The following is a 22,723-nucleotide window of genomic DNA, read 5'->3' as shown; positions in this document are numbered from 1 at the left end:
AAGTATCAGGCCTGCACAACTGTGGGGATAAAGGTCTACATCGCCTGAATGGTGGTAGTGGGGTAGATAGAGGACGGGGGCAGATTTGCATAAGAAAGATGAATTTGACCAGGTCCCACGAGTTTAGTCACAATTGAGTATTCAAGTTTAGAGCTCACAAGAGAGGTCTGGGCTATAAATATGGATTAGAGAGTCATCAGCATAGTAGATAAAACCATGGGGATGCATAAGATGATCTAGGGGAAAGGTATAGAATGAGAAAAATTCTAGCAAAGCCCAGCATTTAAGAGATGGCAGAGGAATAGTCTCCCAAGGGGCATAAGAAGAGGTAACCAAGAGGAATGAGGAGACTCAGGAGACGAACAGCATGACCAAAGTCCAGGAGTAGACACTTTCAAGAGAGGCATGAGGACAGAAGGGGAGTGAGGGGAATCATTTGTTATCTGCCACAGAGAGTGTTCCGGGAAAATCAAGACTTCAGTATGTTCGTTGGGTTTGGCAATCAGGATGTCATTGGTTTCCTTAACAAGAGCAGTAAGGGTAGTGTTCTGGGGTCAGAACAGCCAGACTGGGTGGGGCAAAAGGCAGGACTGAGTTTTGAGTGGGAGGTGAGGAAATGGAAATGGCAAGTGTAGAGGGCTCACTTTCGAAAAGCTTCTGCGATGAAGAAAGGTAAGAAATGGGCTGAGAAAGTCAAGCATATCTAAATGCTGATGGAAAGCAGCCAATAAAAAGAGAAAGAGTGGTTGAGGATATAGATGAGAAAGGGGACAACCAATGCAGAAAAGTCCCAAGAGGTGGGAGAGAATGGGCTCTGAAGCATAAATAGATGGATTAGCCTTGAACTGGACAACTGGACAAGCTATGTCTATTCCTCAAAGACCAAAAAAAAAAAAAAAAAGGATATTAAGATATTAGGACATGTAGGCCACAGCTATGTGGCAAGATGGAGTAAGGGCAGGAAAATGAGAGTTAGCATCTAATGGCCTTGATTTGCATAATGGAATAAGTGATGGTTTGGAGGTAGAAATGGTTTAAAGGATGAAGCTTGTCAACGAGTCATTAAAATCCCTCAGGATGGTAGCCAGAGTTGGGGAGACTATAAGTGAGGTGCTGAGGTCCTCACTAAGAGAGACCTGGAGGCAGTAGACAACAGGAAGAAGTATTGGAAGAGGGTAGCTATACCATCCCCTGGCCCCCACAGGACTGAAGAGAACAGAGATCCTCAACCACCAAACTTCCGGAGAGATGGCTTAGTGGATCTTAGGTACTGTATCTGACCCAAAGTAGGTGCTCAATACATGTGAAGAGATAACTTACCTTTTTCATCGTCATAAATTTGCATTAGAAGATCACAGGAGGGAAGGGTCCTCATGTACTTGGCACTCGTCATACCATACGAGGGTGGCATGCCCATTCATTTTTAGGTGCCTGATTTTTAAGGCACAGCTAGATGAAGGTCAAGAAACCACTGAAGACTGATTAGGAATTGGACATGTTTAGTCTCACAAAGAGATGGTTAAAAAAGAAGGTATGACAGCCGTCACAAAACATTTGAAGGATTCTTTCTGCTCCGTATGGTAAAAGTAAGATTAATGGAGAGGAGTCACAAAGAGAAGACTGCAAGTCCTTTTCAGTACAGTTTTTCATTTATCCAATCATGAAATATGAACTTATCCATCGTATTCAAGTGGAGGCCTAACAAATACCTACCTACAATGGGAGTTATAAAGGCCACACTTGAGAGAGAGAGAGAGAGAGAGAGAGAGAGAGAGAGAGAGAGAGAAGATGGAAAAGCAATCCAGTCGTTGTGGGCCACAGATCATCAAGTTGATTTGTAGACACTGTGAGAGACTATTTCCTGCTTTAGAAAGTAGAGCTTAGCTAGAAAAGAAGGCCCTCCCTGACTTTTGCTATTGGGGAAGAATGAGTCAGAGACTCTAAAAATAGAAGAAAAACTTGAAGAATGCCTCAAAATGATCATGATTAAAATCCTGGGGTAGGGGTGGGGGTGCAGAGGAGAGTAGGTGGCAAGGTAAAGCAAATCACCTTCCAGGAAACAAATTTTACTGGCCTTCTGGAATTGGCAGGAGGACCCCTAGAAGAGCCTTTCCAATAACTGCCTAAAACCAATGCTTGGTATCATTTCAACTATGCAGAAGAAATAAGCCAGGCTGTTTTCTACTGCAGAAGAAGGCAGCAGCTCTGAGTAAGGAAATAGAAACAAGCTGGGACCGTAGTGTTACAGAGCTCAGAGTGGCAGAAGGTGCTCCTGGGTCTTTAACATTTGTATTTCAGAGTAGTTGAGGGGCATGTGGATGGTGTGGTGGGTTAAGCAACTGACTCTCAGTTTTGGCTCAGGTCTTGATCTCAGGGTCCTGAGATTGAGCCCCGGACTGGGCTCTGTGCTCAGCGAGGAGTCTGCTTGAGATTCTCCTCACCCTCTGCCCCTCCCTTCTGTTCTCTCTCTCTCTCTCTCTCTCAAATACATAAATCAATCTTTAAAAAATAAAAATAAAAGAGCAGTTAAGTGTACACTGAAACAGACTGGCAGACCCAAAGCAGAGACAATGGCCTGGGGCAGCCTACAGGAGAAAAGAGAATCATAAAGTACCTGGGCTCTTAGCTGACCTTGTGCCTAGCAAAACTCTTTCCTTCCTCCTTCCTTCCCTCCTCCCCTTCACCTCTCTTGACTGTTCCCTTCTTTATTTCCTTTGTGAGCTAACCAACAACTAATCATGGGCTGATAGACCTTAGGAGCAGTGCTCATGATATACCTCCTGATAAGGGAAAGAAAAAGGTGGCTGGGTACATACTGTAAAAGCCTGGGTTTGGGGAGTGGGAAACCACTGACTTGCTTTCCCAGCTGTACGAGTAACCTCCATCAACCTCACTGACCTTTTTGAGCCTCAATCTCCTGGTCTGTAAAATAAAGGTCATTATCATATGTACCCTGGAGTGCTTTTTTGAGGTCAAAATGAGGAGCAGGTATGTGACTCAACACACAAGAGGAGCCCAGTGAATGGCAGTCATGATTATTGAAAGCCATCAGTTTTGAAGCAAAATTAGAAAGAAAAAAGAACTACTGTGGTGACCCTCTGCAGCCTTGCAAAGTGGTTCAAAAGTACCCCTCGAAAGCCTCCACAAAAGCCTCATCTACCTCATCCAATTCAATTTCCTTGACTCCGGCTCCAGCCAGCAGTCCAGGCTAAAGCATTTCTCATTCCCTTGGATTGTCTTCCTGCTTTGGCTGAATGACCAAGATTTTCAACTTTTTCCTTGCAAATGGACCTCCTTTCTAATGCATTAAATCTCTCTCTCTCTCTCTCTCTCTCTCTCACACACACACACACACACACACAGGGTGGGCTGGCCTGGCAATGTAACTACCATTTGTAACAATTTTTTTCTTCTATGGAAGAATGCATGTCACCTTCCAAACAACTGACTTCAGAATGAACTTTGAGATCTCAGCCATCTGTAGGAGTTGGAGGCTGCCTTTATGTCAACATATGGAGAAGTGACAAAGGACTAGATAAACCAGATCCAGAATTAAAGAGGTGGCTGCAAGGTAAATTAAAAGGAGCGGCAAAGAGGGCTAAGAGATCAATCTGAGTGCACAGCATCAAGATTCAGGAGGCTAATCCAGGAAGGGAGATATGCATCGGGAAGGATATTAAAAAGCAACAGCAACAACAACAACAACACAAACCATTTTTCTATGATATTAGGTCAGGGGCCCCTAATCAGTAGCTTGGAATCTACAAACGACGTCAAAGCCTTACAAATTATCTCGGCAAGATAGTTGGCCCCCTCCTGCCCTGTTCTCTGCAATGTGCCTGGGATTCTCAGCTCAGAGAGGAAGGCAGAAAGCAGCTCCCCCACCCCGACACTCTGACAGGCAGTCCCCAGGTTGCTTCAGCTTTCCTCTACCCTTAACCCCCCTCTTGCCAGAGTTGATGGAAAGACTCAGGAAGAGCACCTGGGTGGCTCAGTGGTTGAGCGGCTGCCTTTGGCTCAGGTCATCGTGATCCCAGGGTCCTAGAATCGAGTCCCACATCAGGCTCCCAGCAAGGAGCCTGCTTCTCCCTTTGCCAATGTCTCTGCCTCTCTCTGTGTGTCTGTCATGAATAAATAAATAAAATCTTTAAAAAAAAAAAAAAGCTTCAGGGGACGCCTGGGAGGCTCAGTGGTTGAGCGCCTGCCTTTGGCTCAAGGCGTGATCCCAGGGTCCTGGAACCGAGTCCCACATCAGGCTTCCTGCAGGAAGCCTGCTTCTCCCTCTGCCTGTGTCTCTGCCTCTGTGTCTGTGTGTGTCTCTCATGAATAAATAAATAAAATCTTAAAAAGAAAAAAAAAAAAAAGCTCCAGGAAAGTACAACACAGCTTTTCCTTACAAAAAGGCAGAGGAGTCCTGTATTGGGCAAAATGAAACGACTGCTAAAAATGGGGTCCCTGGACTGGAGGGGTAAAAAGCTAGTTCACAAAGACATAGAAAAAGCAAAGGACTTGGGGGAGTGGGCGGCTGGATGGACTCTTGATTTTGGCTCAGGTCATGATCTCAGGGCCCTGAGACATCCCTGCATGGGCTCCCAGGTCAGAGAGCGAGCCTGGTTTCTCCTTCTCGCTCTCTGTCTGTCCCTGCCCCTGCATATTCTCTCTCTCTCTCTCTCTCTCTCTCTCTCTCTCTCTCTCCTTCTCTCTCCCCAATGAATGAATAAATAAATCTTTAAAACAAGAAAAAGCAGAGGACTTTTGTGCCTTCTTACTGAAGTCTTCAGTAAGAAGATCTGGGGCACTCTAGGGCAGCAAGCTAGCAGTCTCCAATATCCACTATTTACAAATGCCCATTAGAAGCAAAGCCCATGATGCTTTGCAAAAACCATTTGCCCTGGTTTCCCTAGGGAAAAGTGATTTCCCTAATCAGGGCAAAAGGGGGGGAAAGTGATTGCCAGCTGCTGGTGAGGAAGCAGTTGCTCATGGTTTTTGTGGGGAAGTGGGTTTGGACTGAGGAGCATACTTGTGGACTATGTACACTCTACCCTCTGATCCAAAACAATGAAAGTGCCCAAAACACATGGGGAAAGCTTTTGATTCACTTCTACCGGTGGTCTTCAGCAATACAAGGGCTTCACTAATCAGAAAACTAGAGACTCTTTACTATACAGAAAATATTTTCTGAGGACCCAGGATTTTGTTCCACTTTTTCTACTATCAGCTCTGCTAGGTTCTATATGCCTTTGGAAACTACAATGTGAGTACTCCATGTGGCTGGTGATGGTGGCAGTGGTGGTTGGGCTGGTGGGTGTTAGGAAGAAAAGCTTCCAAGGAAAAGCTCAGAATATAAGTATGCTTGGACACATCATATCTGAAATAATGTAATGGGACAAACTGCTGAGTCAGACAACCCAGAAGATCAGAGACAAAAGATTCCATCTCAGTCCAATAGAACCCCAACATAATAAAACCACTACCAACACTATCAACCACCACCATGTACGGTGCACTTAATTAGGTGCCTGGCACTATCTTTAGTACTCTACATGCATTATCTCATTTATTCCTCAGAGCAAGCACAGATTGTCATTCAAATTTGTTTGAAAGGATCAGGAAGGTAATAATGATATTTACTATTTATTGAGCTCTTACTATGTGCTGGGCACTAAGTGTTTTAAATCCAGTATTGCATTAGGCAAATGCTTACTAGGCACTAGAAAATGGGCCCAGCCTTCTTCATTTATCTTTAAGTCTCAATTCAGGCATCACCTCTTCTAGGAAGCCTTCCTTGACCTTTCCAATCTGGCTTAGGTATGCCCTCTCTATGTTCCTTCCATCACCACCCTGGGCTTCCATTTATCACACCTTTTATCTCAAAATTCTCTCTCTCTTTCTCTCTCTCAGCTCCAGAAGAAAACACTGTAGATATTAGGATGCAATAATATATGGCCTCCATGAGGCAGTTCTATAAGGAGGGAGGCTAAGGGGCACTTGGGTGGCTCAGTCAGTTAAGCGTCTGTCTTTGGCTCAGGTCATGATCGAGCCCCACATCAGGCTCCATGCTCAGCAGTCTGTTTTTTCCTCTCCCTCTGCTCCTCCCCCCTGCTCATACTGTCTCTCTCAAATAAATAACTAAAATATTTTTAAAAATAATACCTAGAAAAATTAGATATTCTTGAGTACCAGGGATTTATATTACTACTACTACTTTTTAAACAAATATTAAAATGGTAACTATTTATTGAGCTCTAAAATGGAAGAGTAAAGTGGCCCTCAAGTGAGATTAAGAAACCTGATACAAGTACCCATTCACACATCCTCTATACAAATTCTTCTCACTCATTTACAACTATATTCTAGCATCCTACACACACAATACCCACACACAGGCAAAACTCCAGATAGAAGTAAATATGCAATCACAAAGACTCAAATATCCTAAATCTGTAGGATCTTAGTCTTGTTTTCTTTCTCTCTCCCATTCAAATCATTTCTTAGTTCATGCTCCCTCATACTTGCATATAAATTTGCCATCCTTTTTGCATATAAAAAAAAAAGTAAGAAGGGATGGACATTGAGCTCATCCGGTTCAGCTCCCTATCTGCAGACTAGAGGTGGCTATTTGAGATCTCTAACTTCTACTTGGTGATCCTTAAGGACACTTGAAAAATTTCCCCACTTTCTCATCTATGTATTTTATTTCCTCTTGGTCAGTCAACAAGTATTTATTGAGCATCAACCATGCCTAAGCACTGTGCTAAGAAAATTTGTGGTTGGGAACATAACAGCTCCTAAACCTGGCTGTCTATAAAAATCACCTGGATGTCTGGGTGACTCACTTGGTTAGGCATTAGGCTCTTGCTTTTGGCTTAGGTCATGATCGCAGGGTTGTGAGATTGAGCCCCGCAAAGGGCTCTGCGCTGAGTGTGGAGCCTGCTTAAGATTCTCTCTCTCTCTCTCTCTCTTTGCCCCTTCCCGCCCCCTCCCTAAAAAACAAAACAAAACATCTGGGGACCTATTAAAATTATAAATCCCTGGTTCCCTCTCCAGACGTACTGGATCTGAATCCTTGTGGTTGGGATCTGTAATGGGCCATATGGTGTCCTTCCTCCAATCCAATATGCTGATGTCCTAACCCCCCAATACCTCAGAATGTGACATATTTGGAGGTGGGGGTCTTCAAAGAGGTAATTAAATTAAAATGAGTTCATTAAGGTGAGCCCTAGTCCAGTATGACTGATGTCCTTGTAAGACAAGGAAATGTGGATACAGACACATACTAGAGGAAAGACCATGCAAAGACACAGGGAGAAGATGGCCATATATAAGGCAAGGAGAGAGGCTTCACAACACCTTGATCTCAGACTTCCAACCTCTAGAACCGTAAGAGAATACGGTTCCACTTGCCAGCTGTGTAACCTTGGAAAATTCATTCCATCTCTCTCAGAGCTATAAAACAAGGCTACCTCGTAGGCTTGCTATGCAAGATAAATGGAAAATGGTTGTAAAAACCCAGAACAATAGCTCGCATGTAGTAAAGGCTCATTCATGTTAGCTACTGTTTTAATATTATGAGGTGGTTGTTCTAGAACAAGGATTCCTAAAAATTCAGAGGATACATGAACTTCAATGGGAAATGTTACATCTCTCTTTTCACTAGCCCCTAACTAAAATTTGGAACCCCTTCCATTACAAATGCAGAGGACAGACCACAGTAGTATTAGCCGCACATGTGATCTTGTCACTGGTGGAAATCACCATTTTAGGTCACATTACTGTGATTACAGGTGTCTTTAGATCATTTTTACACTCATCATTACTTTGGAGTTGCCATGATTATCATAGCTGCATCTAGATCTTGGTATTTACTACATTAATAACAAGCACTTATATAACTATATCACAACTTTCTGTTTTTAACCTTTGGATAATGGCATAACAATATAATTTATTTCCTTCGTAACCCTACCTATTCTATGTATCCAAAAACACTGTTATGAGAAGGGGTCCATAGGCTTCACTATACTGCCAAAGGGGTCTTTGGGACAAAAAGTTTAAGAAACTCTGATCCTTTTAAGACCCTTGCCAGCTATAACAATCTACAAATCTGTGTTGAGCCATTGTGCAAAGTTTTGGGAAGGATAATCTGCTTTCCCCAATGAAGAGGTTAGCAAAATTGAATTTCGAGGGTAGGGAAATGGGATTGCCTGAAAATCATTACTTGTGTGCTTTAACTTGAACCTAGCTAGAATGTAAATGCCTAGATATGTTGGATAATCTCTTTGTGCCTTGGTTTCCTTATCTCTTAAGTGAGGATGATGGTAGTATCTAATTCACAGGATCCTTGTGATAAATGAAACTGGATGGTGTCACGTAAAGCACTTAGCATGCTACCTGGCACATGGAAGGTGATCAAAGATTCAGCTGTTATACTATTCAATATTATACCAGATTTGCAAGTATCCTTCCTGGCTCTCCACAGTACAAATGCAAATCTTTAAATACATTATGAAATCATTGATTGGGATGCCTGGGTGGCTCAGTAGTTGAGCATCTGCCTTTCGCTCAGGGCATGATCCTGGATTTCCAGGATCAAGTCCCATGTCGGGCTCCTGCAGGGAGCCTGCTTCTCCCTCTGCCTGTGTATCTGCTTCTCTATGTGTGTGTGTCTCACATGAATAAATAAATAAAATCTTAAAAAGCAAATCATTTATTGTCTTTTTTCCAGTATGCAATCTTCTGAACAACAGCTGTTATACTTTGGAAATGTTTGATAAACCTGTCATTACAAAGTTACCTAATTGTTGAGGGCACAAGCTTCCAAGTCAGAAAGCTATGGGTTCAAATTTGAATGCCTGACTTACTACTTACGTGACCTGAGAGCTTTAACTTTCCCAAGTCCATTTCATCACTGGAACTATAGTACCTGCTGCACAGGGTAAGGATTAAATGAGATAATATATGTAAAGTACCTGGCACATAGCAGGGACTCAATAAATGATATCTATCATTTTTAAAAAAATATTTTATTTTTTTATTTATCTTAGATTGTGTGTGTGCAAGCAAGGAAGGAGCAGAGGGGGAAGAGGAGCATAGGGGAAAGTAGAGGGAAAGAATCTCAAGCAGACTCTGCACTGAACATGGAGCCAGACTTGGGGCTCCTTCTCATGACCCTGAGACCACAACCTGAGCTGCAACCAACAATCAGATGCTTGACCAACAGAACCACCCAGGTACACTCTATACTTTAGTTGCCAAATGCATGGCAAACTTGTGAAGTGAGAGGATCTCCTTCATGTTTCACATGAGCCCTTCTAAGACTTAGTCCCTCCTCCTTTTCCAGCCTGGACTCTCACTAGTCCATCTCTCATCTTGTTCTCCCACAACACCAACCTGCTTTGTAATCCACACCCGGCCCCCAGCATACCTGCTACCCTCCCCTCTGGGACTCTTTCTCTGCTCTCTCCATCGAGATTGTCCCTCCCTTCTTCCAGAGCTGACATCTTCTCCATGTTCCCACAGCACTTGCTCCCACCACACACCAGGCCTCCATTATCACTGCCCATTTGTCCTGTTTTTGTGTGTTGATGTATCTGTTTTGCCAGTGAAGCTGTGAGTCCTTCGAGGGCCTGGGCCATGTCTTCTTTACCTCTGAATCTCCACTAATACCACACCTGGCACAGGGCAAGTGCAGAGTAAGTGTCTCTTGAATGACCTCATCTGAGAAGGAGACACCTATTTTATATTCCCGTTTTTTTATTTTTAATTCATGAGAGACACAGAGAGAGAGAGGCAGAGACACAGGCAGAGGGAGAGGCAGGCTCCCTGTGGGGAGCCCGATGCAGGACTGAATCCCAGGACCCCTGAGCCGAAGGCAGACAATCAACCACTGAGACATCCAGGTGTCCCTACCTATATTCCCTTTCTGCTCCACCCAGAAAGCCACCACCAGCTCCATGAAGAAGTGGGATCCCCTCTCCACTCACTGGGTTTATGCAGAAGCATTTTGCAGCTTAGAGTGTCTCCATGGAACACAGTATCTGTGAGCAAAGAGAGGCTTCAAAGAGAGGAGCTAAGGAGGCCCTGCCCAGTCAGCCTTCCCATAGAGGTATACTATGTGTCAATACAAGCTGGACTTGTATGGAAACACACGGTAGCTTTCTGACTCTATCTCTGAACTATCTAGATTTTTCTCTAAGTTATATTTGCTCTTGATCAGCCTGGATATAGTATGCAAAGCTGCACTGAATTATTAACAACACTGCTTGAAAGCAAGGACTACAACAAGGGAAATGTCAAGGGAACAAAATCTTGAGTTAAATGGTGCCAAATGCCAAGAAGGAAATACTTCCACCAGGGCCTTGTCTCAAGGTTACACACAAAGATAAGAGGACTTGGGACGCCTGGGTGGCTCAGTGGTTGAGTGCCTCCCTTTGGCCCAGGGCGTGATCCTGGGGTCCTGGAATCGAGTCCTGCATTGGGCTCCCTGCATGGAGCCTGCTTGTGTCTCTCTCTGCCTGTGTCTCTGCCTCTCTCTCTCTCTCTCTCTCTCTCTCTCTCTCTGTGTATGTGTGTGTCTCTGTCTCTCACGAATAAATAAATAAAATCTTTTAAAAAGAAAGATAAGAGGACTCAGGCAAATATAGAAGCAAAGGGCTCCAGCAGTTCTCAAAACACAATTTAAGTAAACATTCATGGAGCTAATATATTTTGTTATAATGTTTAACATAAAATAATTATAAACAAGAGGGAAATCACAAAACACTGTAATTAAAAAACAATTCAGTAGGCTATAAGTCTGCACAATGCATATGAAATTTCATATTCAACTACCTCCTCTGGCTTTTACCCAAGAACATGAAAAAAGAGAGAGAGACAGATAAGACAAGGAACAAGGGGAAATTAACTCATCTAAAGAATCTGCTTTTGAGAGACTAAACTGAACCCTCAGTAGTCTGTGAGAGCACAGGGACCATGGTCTCAGTTCTGCTGCTCTAGTCAGTGACTTCCCAAAGCGTGTGATCTTGGGATCTTGCCGGGAGCCAGGGATACAGCTTATTTCTGGTTTTCTGGTCCCTACAGCAGAGAAGGCACTGCCTTGCCTCCATTTCCGCAAGTTGCAGGGGCCCCATTTAAGACCCACAGGGCCCTGGGAACAGGAGTTATATTTGGCTGCCCTTTGCTCCTCATCACAGAGCTGCTGCTGGTGGCACTCAGAGGGAACTTGTACGGAAGTCCAATCAGCAGGGACTCACTAGAAAAAGGGTGGCTCTGGCCCTGACTGGTGTCCAGGTGTACAGACCAATCATGGGGGGTGGGTAGGGCTTTGTGGGTAAAGGACAAGCCTCGGTTTTCCTCCTGCTCTGAGAACCAATGCAGTGTGGATTCCACTAGGAGGCATCTCTGTGGTCTCCCAAACACTGAACTCCGGGATAGAGGCAGGGAACGTTCCAGGCCCGAGACACAAGATGGCAGTATACACTGCTCTATGGCGAGGGCCACGGGCTCGTGGGGGGGGGGGGGGGGAGAAAAGGCAAGCCGGAGGGGGGTGGGGAGTGCCAATTGAAACTGTGAAAATTGAACATCCCGAATATTTTGAATCATTTTTTTTCCCCCAGGAACCTATAATCATCGAATCCTGCACATTCCGTAATGGTCTGAGCCTCCCATTCCCGAGCCACCCGGTGAAAGCCTACCACTTGCGCATCCGGCGGGTCCTCGCATTTCACAAAGCCGGGGTAGGACCGGAGGAACCAGCCTGCTTTGCTCTCGGCGGGTCTGACCTTTCACCTTTCCTCAGCCCCAGAACCACCCTCTCCGGGGAGCCAAAGCACCCCGTGCCGCCCGCAGTTTCACGCCATTCCCCGTGTATGAGAGTTCCCTCACCACAGCTCTTGAGAGGGTGAGGGCAGACACCGACGAAAGTGGCAGGCGGGGACCTGGATAAGGGGGGAAGCAAGCTTGGGAAAGTAGAGGACGATAAACGACGTGAGGGGTAAAGGGATAGACCCGACGAGAGAGCGTTAGGGGGGTGTATGGGGGTGTGGGGGCCAGGGGCAGCGCGGAGGGTAAAAATAGAATGGGGTAGAATGCAAGGAAGGGGAAAAGAAAACGAGGGAAAAGGAGAAGGGATGGGGGAGAAGGCGGGGGAAACGAGGAAATGAAGAAGAGAAAAATAAATAAGGGAAGATGGGGGGGGCAAGAAAGAAATGGAAGAGGGGCGGAAACGGGTCACAAAAGAAATACGTTAAAGAAGGAAAATGAAAGAAAGGGAAAAGAGTGGAGAAGCGCCGAGAGAGACAGAGACACACACACACACAGACGGTAGGGCAAATGGAAAAGCGAGCCCAGGGAGGGAAGGGGCAAGGCAGCGGCAAGCCGGCCGGGGAGCTGGCATTCCCGGAAGCCAGGGCAGAGATCGTCTCCGATGGGGTTCAGGGAAGAGAGGCCAGAGCGAGTGGGGGGGGAGAGGCCGAGATCAGTGAGAAGGGGACAGACCCGAGGCGAGTTTGAGCGTGCTTCCGTGAGTTTTGTTGAAGGCATTCCCCGGGCGCTCCTAGAGCGTGCCCGGCACTCTCGGACTCCCTGCGGGGGGCAACCGTTCTCTCCGCATACCGCCCCCCACCCCCAGCCGAAACCCGCTTGTAGACGGGCGGCGGTTTGAGGCAGCCACGAGACGGGCTCACGCGGGCAGCGTCTCTCCTGCAGGGGACCCGTCCTCCGTGGGACGCGCAACATCTGCCCTCCCGCGGAGCTTGGAGAGCAGGGAGCGGTAGCGTCCCCCCGGCCCGCCGCGGGTAGATTTCTGACGGCGAATGCACCCGGAGCGGCCAGAGAGCCCAAGCGGAGGCTCGTGGCGCGCGGACGGGAGGGGGAGAGCCGGGTCCGGCTCCCGGGAGCGCAGGCGAGGAGGGTGCGAGGGGCGGTGCGGGTGCGAGGGCTCGAGAGTTCTGAGGGGGAGGGGCGGCGGTGGGGGTGGGGGCAGGACCCAACCCGCAGCGGGAGCCGGCGGCCGCCTGGGGAGCTGCGGGGGAGCGGCCCCCTGGGGTAATTTACATGCTGTCACAGCCCCGTGCTGACTCCTGGGCGTGCAGCTAGCTCCCTCGCTCACTCGCTCTCGGCTCCTGCCACCGCGCAGCCGGCACAGCCCAGGGGAGCCCGAGAGCGGGAGAGCTAGCGAGCCGGAGAGGGAGGGAGCAAAGGAGTGAGGGAGCGAGGGCGCGCCCGGGCTCTCCCTCTGCCCTGCCGCCCGCTCTTCCCGCTGCCACAGGTCCGCAGAGCCCCACTGACACTTGGGAAACTTGGAACTGCGCTAGAGCCGCGTGTGGCACCTACGGGCCGGGGCGGGGGGGCGGGGTGGGCAGCCCCAGCCTCTAGAGGAGGAGGAGGAAGTGAGCCCGAAGGATCCGCTCAGAGCTGTTTGTCCAGCTGTTTCTATTCGCACCCAGAGCAGCCCAGCCAGGAGGGGCCAAGCCGAGGGTGGCTGGCTTTAGGCACTAATTTTCAACTCTTCTCACAGCTTGTGTTTTCCAGACACCCTGGAGTCCCCTCAGGCCAGCCCGGCAGGCGCGCACCTGCCAGCCGACCCTGACCTGGAGGGCCAAGGGGCCCCTGAGCCAGTGAAGATGGATCAGCCCAAGACCGACTGCCGCTCACCTGTTGGCCTCGACTGCTGTAACTGCTGCCTGGACCTGGCCCACAAGAGCGGGCTCCAGCGCGAGAGCAGCGGAGAGAACAACAACCCAGGCAGCCCTACCGTGAGCAACTTTCGGCAGCTGCAGGAGAAGCTCATCTTCGAGAACCTCAACACCGACAAGCTCAACAGCATAATGCGGCAGGATTCGCTAGAGCCGGTGCTGCGGGACCCCTGCTACCTGATCAATGAGGGCATCTGCAATCGCAACATCGACCAGACCATGCTCTCAATCCTGCTCTTCTTCCACAGGTGGGTGCCTGGGCAGATGGGTGGGCACGCCTTCCCAGCTGGCGCCGTCTTCTGCCGGACCCTCACCTCTGACCGGATGGGCGACCGGGATGTTCACCGGGTGGAGGTAGGGGGTGGGCATTGAGGAGGCGGGGCTCCTGGCTGCCGCTGCGACCTGACTCAGATCCTTAGGCTACCTGGAGTCTGATGGGGCTGAGGATGGTCCGGCAGGTGGCAGCCCTATTTTGAAGGGTCCCCGTGGAGACTTGCTTAGGGGAGTGCTGGAGGGAGGTGGACAGAGCCCTAGATCAGTTTGGCGGTAGCCGGCGACGCCCCCTCGTCAAATAACCACGTTTCCACCGCCGTTTTGGAGATTCTGCCGCGGGATGCTCCCAGGATCCGTCCCACCCTTCTCAGAAGCTCATTTCTAAAATGCAAACTCGGGTTGAAATTGCAAGGGCTTTTAAATTACTGAGTGGCCCCGACTGACATCGATGGCAAGCAAACTGTCAAGACAAATTAAGCTGCTGTTGGTGTGGGGGAGGGTGAAGAATAAGAAAAATTAGGCATCTGTGAGACTTTTTTGCGACTCTGGATGGGGATACACCCCCACCTCCGTGGATCGCAGCCTTCAATTTCCAGTGATGACTAAAGGCAGCCCCAGAGGGAGCATCCTAACACAGGTGGGTAATTGAACACATGTCCGCACAGGCCTGTGTTGAAGTGCAGGTCAGACTTTTTTAGAAATCCTGCTGAAGAGCAAGGAAGGGAGGTGGAGAGGAGAACCAATGGGAAGACACAGGGTGGCTGCTGTCCTCCAGTCTGAGACACTCTGGTAAGAGCCAGTCCTGGTAGCAGAGAGACAACTGAGGCAGTTTTGAGGCAGCGGAAGCAGGAAACCCAGCCCTGGGCTTGGTGTTCTTAGAACCATCACCACAGGACACTGGATGGAGTATGGGGGATGTGCATGTGTCTATGCCCCTGTGTGTAAGCACACGTATATAGGGGTGGATCTTATTCTCGCTCAACAACAAAGGTTATGTAAGAGAAGGAGAACCCCGCTGTGGGAGACCAGGGTTGTGGTACAAGATATGGCTCTACCTCAGTGTGTGAACCTGAGCAAGTTCCCTGATCTCTCTGGTCTCTTGAGGTTCCTTGTAGTTTTGAGAGTCCAGATCTTGGGCAGGTGGTGTGTTGAGCCAAGGTAATGAGAAATTTTGAGCACCCACAGAATATTGAATCATTGAGTGGCTTTTCGGTGGAGCACACGTAAGAAATTTTCAAAGCAATCCTATTGGCAGGAACTACCCTCCCTTGGTGCTAAGACCCTTGCCTCCTCAGCTGCAAGCAGTGCTGCAGACTTGGTTAGTATTGTCATAACAAGTTGTATTTCTCAGGCATTTTCCAGGCCATCAGAGCCCTTTTATTGTTTCACATGAGGCATCAATTGTCTGCAAGAAACCAGGCCATACGGAACAGGTTTCGAGGGAATCTTCGTTTCTGGTGAAAGATTACTGCAAGTGTATTCACACCACAGGCGCCCCACAGCCCTGCCCAGTTAAAGCTCTAACAGGCTCTTAATAATCCTCTGCTGCTCCATAGGAGAGTGGTGGTGGGGGAGGGAAACACCAGGAAAGAGCACCTGTAGGTTTTGGACTCTTTCAACTGGGAGAAAAGCTGCCCCCGAAATTGGCCTTACTAAAGTATAAGAAGGGGATGTTTCCTGGGCCCTGGCTCCTAGGTTCAGAGCCTAGGAGGGTCAGACCTAGATGAGTGAGGTGTAAGGCTGAGAGCCTGAGATCAGTGTTGCCTTGTGCCATGCCTTGGAATGCTTTCTGGTTGTCTGGGTTTCTGGAATGGAAAAACCTCCTTTGTCGCATACTCCATGGACTCCTGTCTGTTGACTCTTGGTTCTTGGGAAAGCCTGGAAATGCTATGGGTTGGGCTTGGAGGTGCTGAGGGAGCCAGGAAAATGGTTGAGGAGGTGTACCTGTGTACCATGCCTCCTGGAAGGAGAGCGACTCAGTGTCCCAAACAGCTGAGCATCAAACCTGCAAGCCCTCAGACTTCCGTGAGGCTGGAGAGTGACAGGGTCCTGTGGTCACAGCCCTAGAGTTCTAGCAGGATGAAGCATTTTCTCATTTGCCTTGACCTTTCCTGGGCCCTTAGAGGTTGGAGATTCTGAATGTGGTTTAGGTTTTGCCCAGAATGACATGCTCCTTAGCAAAGTAAGAGACAATTAATGCTGGTCATGGGATTTCTCCAGTATCTGAGCTGGACAGCCTTCTCTAAAGTGAAGATTTCTTCTTCCTTACTTCATTTATTCCCTGGGCATCTGTCTTCAAAACTCAGCCATCATTTTTTTTTAAACTTCTGTTCCATTTAATTATTGGACCTTTCAAATTCCCGCCTGGACATCTTTTCCTTTAGTTTGGCTACTTTCAAGGCTGCCTCTCCTTCTGCAGCCCACTCCCCAGCTTCCAGGGCTCCTATATCCTGGGGAGGAAGGGCGGGGCACATTACTCACATTTACCTGGTTTGTCTGCTTTGATTGGCCCCTGATTCCTGGCTTACCTCTTGGAATCCTTGGAACACAAGAGTGTAAGCGATTTGAGGGTAGGACCTGTGTTACACTCACTTGGTTTTCCCTGGGCTTCTTGTTATACAGCCAGTCCTCAATAACTGTTTATTATTATTATTAAACCGGATGACTGTTTAATTATTGGTGTGGTCCTCTATAAAGATTTTACAACTTTAACCTAATCTTGGAAAATCCTTATTAATATTTAAGTGTGATTTCTGTTGTTTGAACCACATGCATTTTACTCAGTCCGGTAGAAGTCCTGATGGACAGTGTTGTGTATATACCTATGAATCGGTGGTAATGAGCAAGCAGCTTGTTGGTATGTAAAGGTGCCTCTAAAATACTGGGTGAGGGGAAGATACCATCCCTTCAATCTTGTGTTAGGCAGCTAATAGCAATTATAGATTAATAGCTAACATGTATTGAACTTTTACAGTATGTACTAGCATTCTATCTGCATAACCTCACTTGATACTCACACCAACCCAATGAAATGGGTAATGTTGTTACCCTTCTTTATTTTATAATAAAGGAAATTGAGGCTTGGGAAAATTAAGTAATTTGCCTGATGCCTCACAACAAAGGGTAAAGCCAAAACTCCACCCAAAATCAGACACTAAAGAATTGTCTGCGAAGAAAGAGTTGTTAAACAGAGGTAAATATTAGCCCAGAAACTAATCAAATGGTTAAAATGTCCTTACTAGGTAGGGTGACCAACCCTCCAGCTTGAGGAAACAAGACTTTCAATGCTCAAACCAGGACAGTCCCAGGGAAACTGGGATGGTTGGTCACCCTTTCATTTTATTTTATTTTTTAAAAGATTTTATTTATTCATGAGAGACAGAGAGAGAGAGGCCGAGGCATGGGCAGAGGGAGAAGCAGGCTCCTGGCAGGGAGCCCAATGCAGAACTTGATTCCAGGACCCCAGGATCACAACCTGAGCCAAAGGCAGATGCTCAGCTGCTGAGCCACCCAGGTGCCCCCAGTTGGTCACCCTTTTATTAAAGGAACTCTGCCTTATCATTTGAATATGCTTCTAAAATTGGAAAACTTAGGAGGCAGATAGATAGAATATACTGGGCAAACAGCTAAAACTTCCCATTTAAATGTGGCTTCTGAGGGGCACCTGGCTGGCTCTGCTGGTACAACATGTGACTCCTGATCTCAGGATTGTGAGTTCAAGCCCCACACTTGGTGTGGAGCCTACTTAAAAAAACAAAAACAAAAAAACAACTGTTGGGAGGCTCGGGTGGCTCAGCGGTTTAGCGCCGCCTTCAGCCCAGGGTTTGATCTGGGGACCCGGGATCGAGTTCCACGTCGGGCTCCCTGCATGGAGCCTGCTTCTCCCTCTGCCTGTGTCTCTGCCTCTTTCTCTCTCTGTGTCTCTCATGAATGAATAAATAAAATCTTTAAAAAAAACTGTAAAAAAGTAAAATAAAATATGGGGTGCCTGGATGACTCAGTCAGTTAAGCATTCGACTCTTGATTTCAGCTCAGGTCATGATCCCAGGCTCCTGAGATCAAGCCCCATTTCGGGCTCTGTGCTGGGGCCTGGAGTCTGCTTGAGATTCTGTCTCTGTCCCTCCACCCCTCCTCCTGTTCATGATCTCTCTCTCAAATAAGTAAATATTTTTAAAAATTAAAATAAAATAAATATAGCCTATGGAAAAAACCTTGCAAATTTGACATTGAGGGGCCTTAATTCTCTGATCAGTGAGGTGTAGCAAGCTGGAAGGGAAGCTTTTGCCACATTCTGTTATCGTCACAAATGTTGTAACCTCAAATTTATTTCTAAGGTTTTATCCAAAGCTTCTCAATCAACTCTGTTCTGTCTTTGGCCCCCAAGCACACCTGTCCATTGTGGCCTGAGACCCTCTGAATCTGATTTTGTTTCTAGCTCTAAAAGTCCTAGTTGTCTATCTTTCAGTTCCTAGCTGGCAACAACTGGTTCCCACACTTAGATGCTCAGAAAATAATAATAGCCAAAGACGTTAAATTGCTTTGCATGTGCTAATGACTTTAACTCTCCCTATTAAGTTGATATATAGCAGCAAGGGGGAAAGATAGAGATTCACAGATCAGGTTTCCAAGAAAAATTCACATATAAATTATTTGTGCTTCTCTAAGTGAATCGTAGCACAAATGATTTCATAAGTGTATGTTGTTGGATTTGACCTCTGAGGGTGGAGCTGCTTACGTGGTATGATTTGAGGGGCAAAACAACTCCTGACTCCTACCTACCTGCTATAGTGTCTAAATTCCTAGTCCAAGATTCAGTTGTGGCCATATACCACCTAAAACCCCTCCTCCATGGTCCCAGTGGTATGCAGACTACACCCTGAGAAACCTCGAATTCAAGATTGTAACCCTTTGTCAACTAATTTGCCACTTGATTTTAAGGATGGAGGGGGGGGGGGTTTGTTTTTTTTTTGTTTTTTGTTATTTGTTTTTTGTTTTACTGTAGTGAGGTTTTGGGTTTCCCTGTGGTTAAGCCTGTCATTCTTTGCCTTTGTGGCGTTTTTTGCTTTTGGTATCAAGCTTCGAAAGACCTTCCCTGGCTGAAAGTAATTTAAAAGAACTATTTCCTGAGTACCTGGTAGTGGTCTGACAAAGAAGGGGCACTCTTGGATTAAGGCCCACACCCGGGGATCCCTGGGTGGCTCAGCGGTTCGGCGCCTGCCTTTGGCCCAGGGCGCAATCCTGGAGTCCTGGGATCGAGTCCCACGTCAGGCTCCCTGCATGGAGCCTGCTTCTCCTTCTGCCTCTCTCTCTCTCTCTCTCTCTCTCTGTCTATCATGAATAAATAATAAATAAGATCTTAAAAAAAAAGGCCCACACCCTGTTAAACACACAAATGCATCTGCAAACTTAACATTCATGGTTTGGGTGCCTCATGAGAATCTTCAACATGTAAGAAAATTCTCTTTTTCTTGAGGCACAGGTGTGAATTCTATGTGATAAGAGGCTTTTGCTGATGTAGGTATATGATATAGCGTATGTATATATATGTGTTTCATGTGTGTATATAAGGTACATTAGTAATATATACATATATAGCAGTAAAATAGATATAACATAAAATTTGCCATTTTAACCACTTTAAAGTAGACAATTCGGTGGTGTTGGATACATTCATGACCTGGTGCAACCATTATCACCATCCATCTCCAGAACTCTGTCATCACCCCAACAGCAACTCTACCTGTTAAACACTAACTCCCCACTCTTACTTCCCCCCAGCCCCTCTTAAACTCTATTCTTAACTTTCTGTCTCTATAAATGTGCCGGCTTTAGGTATTTTATATAAGTGGAATCGTACACTACATGGTGTTTGGGTCTGGCTTCTTAGCTTAATGTTTCCAAGGTTCACCCATGTTGTGGCATGTGACAGCACTTCATTCCTTCTTAATGACTGAATAATATTCCATTGTATGGATAAACTGCATTTTTGTTTAACCATTCATCCATCCACACACACTTGGGTTGCCTCAAGTTGGCTATGGTGAAAAATGCTTCTGTGAATGCTAGCATTCAGGTATTTTTTTTTTTTGAGGCCCTGTCTCTCTGGGGAGAACACCCCCTCCCTGAGTCAGCTGCTAGGACTAGTGGTTACAATGAAAAGAAAGCTAAAAAGTTTAATGAAGCAGTGGAAATAGAAGTTTTGTAGGGGAAATGGTGGGCTTTCAGGATGCTTATGAATTAGAGGACTGGCAGAAGTTTTAGGGCAAACAGCATTCATGTCCTTTCATGAATGGACAGGGACTACCATACCTTCTAAAAGTCACAGGTGACATCATTACTGATCATTGACTACCTTGTGTGAATTTATTGATCAGACCTTCTTTCAGGGAGGCCACTCACTGGGAATAGGGTTCTATGGAAATGACACGTGGGAAAGCCAAGTTTGGAAAAGAGAGATAAAAAGACAAGGCTGGTGTCCACGGAAGACCTGCTGTAGCATGGAGCTCTGAGCAGTATGGGAGCTGGAGAAGTGAGTGTAGCTGGAAGGTTTGTGTTCTTAAAGAAAACTGGCAGGGGGACACCTGGGTGGCTCAGCTGGTTAAGCATCTGTCTTCAGCTCAGATCACGATCTCAGGGTCCTGGGATTGAGCCTCAAGTGGGGCTCCCTGCTCAGTGGGGAGTCTACTTCTCCCTCTGCCCCTTCCCCCCTGCTTGTGCTCTCTCTCTCTCAAATAAGTAAATAAACAAGATCTTTAAAAAAAAGAAATAAAATGTTAAGAACAGAGCATGAATTTCACCCACTGCTCCAGTTTGCCAGGAACTGGACCCATGTGAGCCCACAGCACAGAAAATAACTCTTTCCAGGGTGACCTTAATTTCCCCCCTGCCTGAAGAGAAGGTTAACACTCATGTTTGTATTTGCACTTCCAGATAAACTAACACATTCTCAATTCTAGGTTGAGTGTTGGCTTCTTTCCAGGACAGGTCTTGAAGGCTAGGTAGTCTGGATAAATGGAGATAAATGTGTCTGGCCAAGGCTGCCAGGGTCTCTGTCCTCTGAGTGATAGAGCCCAGAAGAGCGCTTACCCCCATCTTGTGAGCTGGTTGAGGGGAGTGAGGCTATCCCTGTCTGCACCTGGTGGTGGCCGTTGTGCTATGTTTGCTCATTGCGATGCTGCTCCTACCTGAACTTTCTCCTCTTATGTAAGGCATCCCTCAAGATAACTACAAAGCCATAATCTGCCACGGCTGGCTGGGTTTACATAATAAATTGGTTGGTGTCATGCAATAGCCTCTCGAGCCCTGGAGAAGCCAACGTGCTGCGTAGGACTGAAGCTTGGGCCCATTTAGTAGAGCACTCTGTGTGCTTGGTGCACTCAAGGGAAGGCATTCCATGACCACAGGGGTCAAAAAGACGAAATTTCCCTTTTAGATGAAGACGGCAATAATGGCTCAGGACATGTTGTGCTGTCCTGGTGCCTGCAATAATGGGACAAGGGTTAGGACCTCACTGTAAGACCACAGCTTTGGCAGAGCAGGCCCTCCAAAGAACCCTGTGGGCTGATGGAAGCCCCATGGAGTCCAGAAGGCTAGATCCTAGGCTCAAAGCAGGTTTCATGAGAAATCATGGCAGGGGCTTAGGGAGGCCACTGGCTGCTGTGCCAGTTTCATCTGGGCTAAGGAGTTGGACTGGGAATAAGATAGAGGCCCGTGAAAGTAGAAAGCAAGCTTTTTCCAAATGCTAATCCAGGCAGGAAGGAACCTTATCAGTGGGCAAAGCAAATTCACCTGTACCTTCCAGCTGGAAAGCCCTGCTGCAAAGCAGCTATTGCCTTTTTGGAAACAGTATAAGAGGGATGAGATCCCAGCCGGCATGGGAGACCTACTGGGAAGCTTCCCATGGTACACATAGTAGACCAAGGAGAAACAAGAGATAGAAGCAGGCTTGGTCAGTGATGCCCCAAGGCACACCATCAGCCTTCCTCTCCTGTGAGCCACTTTCCTCCAATAGGCCCAGCCTAAAATCGAGGCCCTGCCTGTGGACAGAGCCCCACAGGGACCTTCCCCATCCTTCCTTGAAGGAAGAATTTATTCATGAAATAGTCTTGGGTATTCAACCCACTTCCTCTTGTCCTCTCTTCAGGGGAGGTGGAGAGCAGCTGCTCACAGCTTAGCGGTCTGGCCATGATTCCCATCAGAGCCGTTTAGGCCATTGGTTGGCTAGGCCTGCCATCCCTGAGGAAGAAGGGGATGAGAAGAAGGGAAGTGGTTCCAGTGGCTCCTTCCTAGCTTACCAGCCAAGCACCACCGCCACCAGCACCCTCTCTCACCTTGCTTAGCCTTACTTCCAGGACTAGGCTGGGCCTTGGCCAGCCTGAGGGCCCTGACTCATATCTCACATAGTGCCTTATGTAACAGGGCCAGGGTACTGAGGCATCAAGCTTCTGCTTGCTCAATGGCAGGCTTCCCTGGGGCCAGGCATTCAGAAGCCTGTTGGGTAGGGGTCTACAGAGTTCATCATGTTTCCAAAGGAAAAGCCTACTCCTCTCCCTCTAGTGTCTGGCAAGCAGTCTGCTCAGAAGCAAGTACCAGGTTGTAAAGGTGATTCCCCACCACCACCACCACCCCACCGCCACCGGGCCCCCACACTCAGCAGCAGATGTAAGCAGGCAGGTGAGCTGCTATGGGCTTAGCGTAGTTTGGGGCATTTGGTGGGGGCAGGGAGGGTGACTTCTTTTAGCACCTGACCCTACACC

The 22,723-nt window shown here is 47.3% G+C and overlaps 1 protein-coding gene across 7 annotated transcripts in view; it reads left to right on the top strand.

Moving 5' to 3' along the window:
- Positions 1 to 11,697: 11,697 nt before the first annotated feature.
- The window catches only part of TSC22D3 (TSC22 domain family member 3), a 62,677-nt gene continuing 51,651 nt past the window's right edge, over positions 11,698 to 22,723 (top strand). The window contains exons 1-2 of one of the 7 annotated variants that reach the window (XM_072743174.1): positions 11,698 to 11,899; positions 13,517 to 13,942. In XM_072743174.1, the coding sequence (XP_072599275.1) occupies positions 11,868 to 11,899; positions 13,517 to 13,942 (458 nt within the window). In that variant the 5' untranslated portion in view covers positions 11,698 to 11,867. The other 6 variants (XM_072743178.1, XM_072743177.1, XM_072743179.1 and 3 more) reach the window with 6 other exon arrangements.

Source organism: Vulpes vulpes, chromosome X, assembly GCF_048418805.1.
Source record: "Vulpes vulpes isolate BD-2025 chromosome X, VulVul3, whole genome shotgun sequence".
Lineage (NCBI taxonomy): Eukaryota > Metazoa > Chordata > Mammalia > Carnivora > Canidae > Vulpes > Vulpes vulpes.
This window is presented reverse-complemented; position numbering and strand designations above follow the sequence as displayed.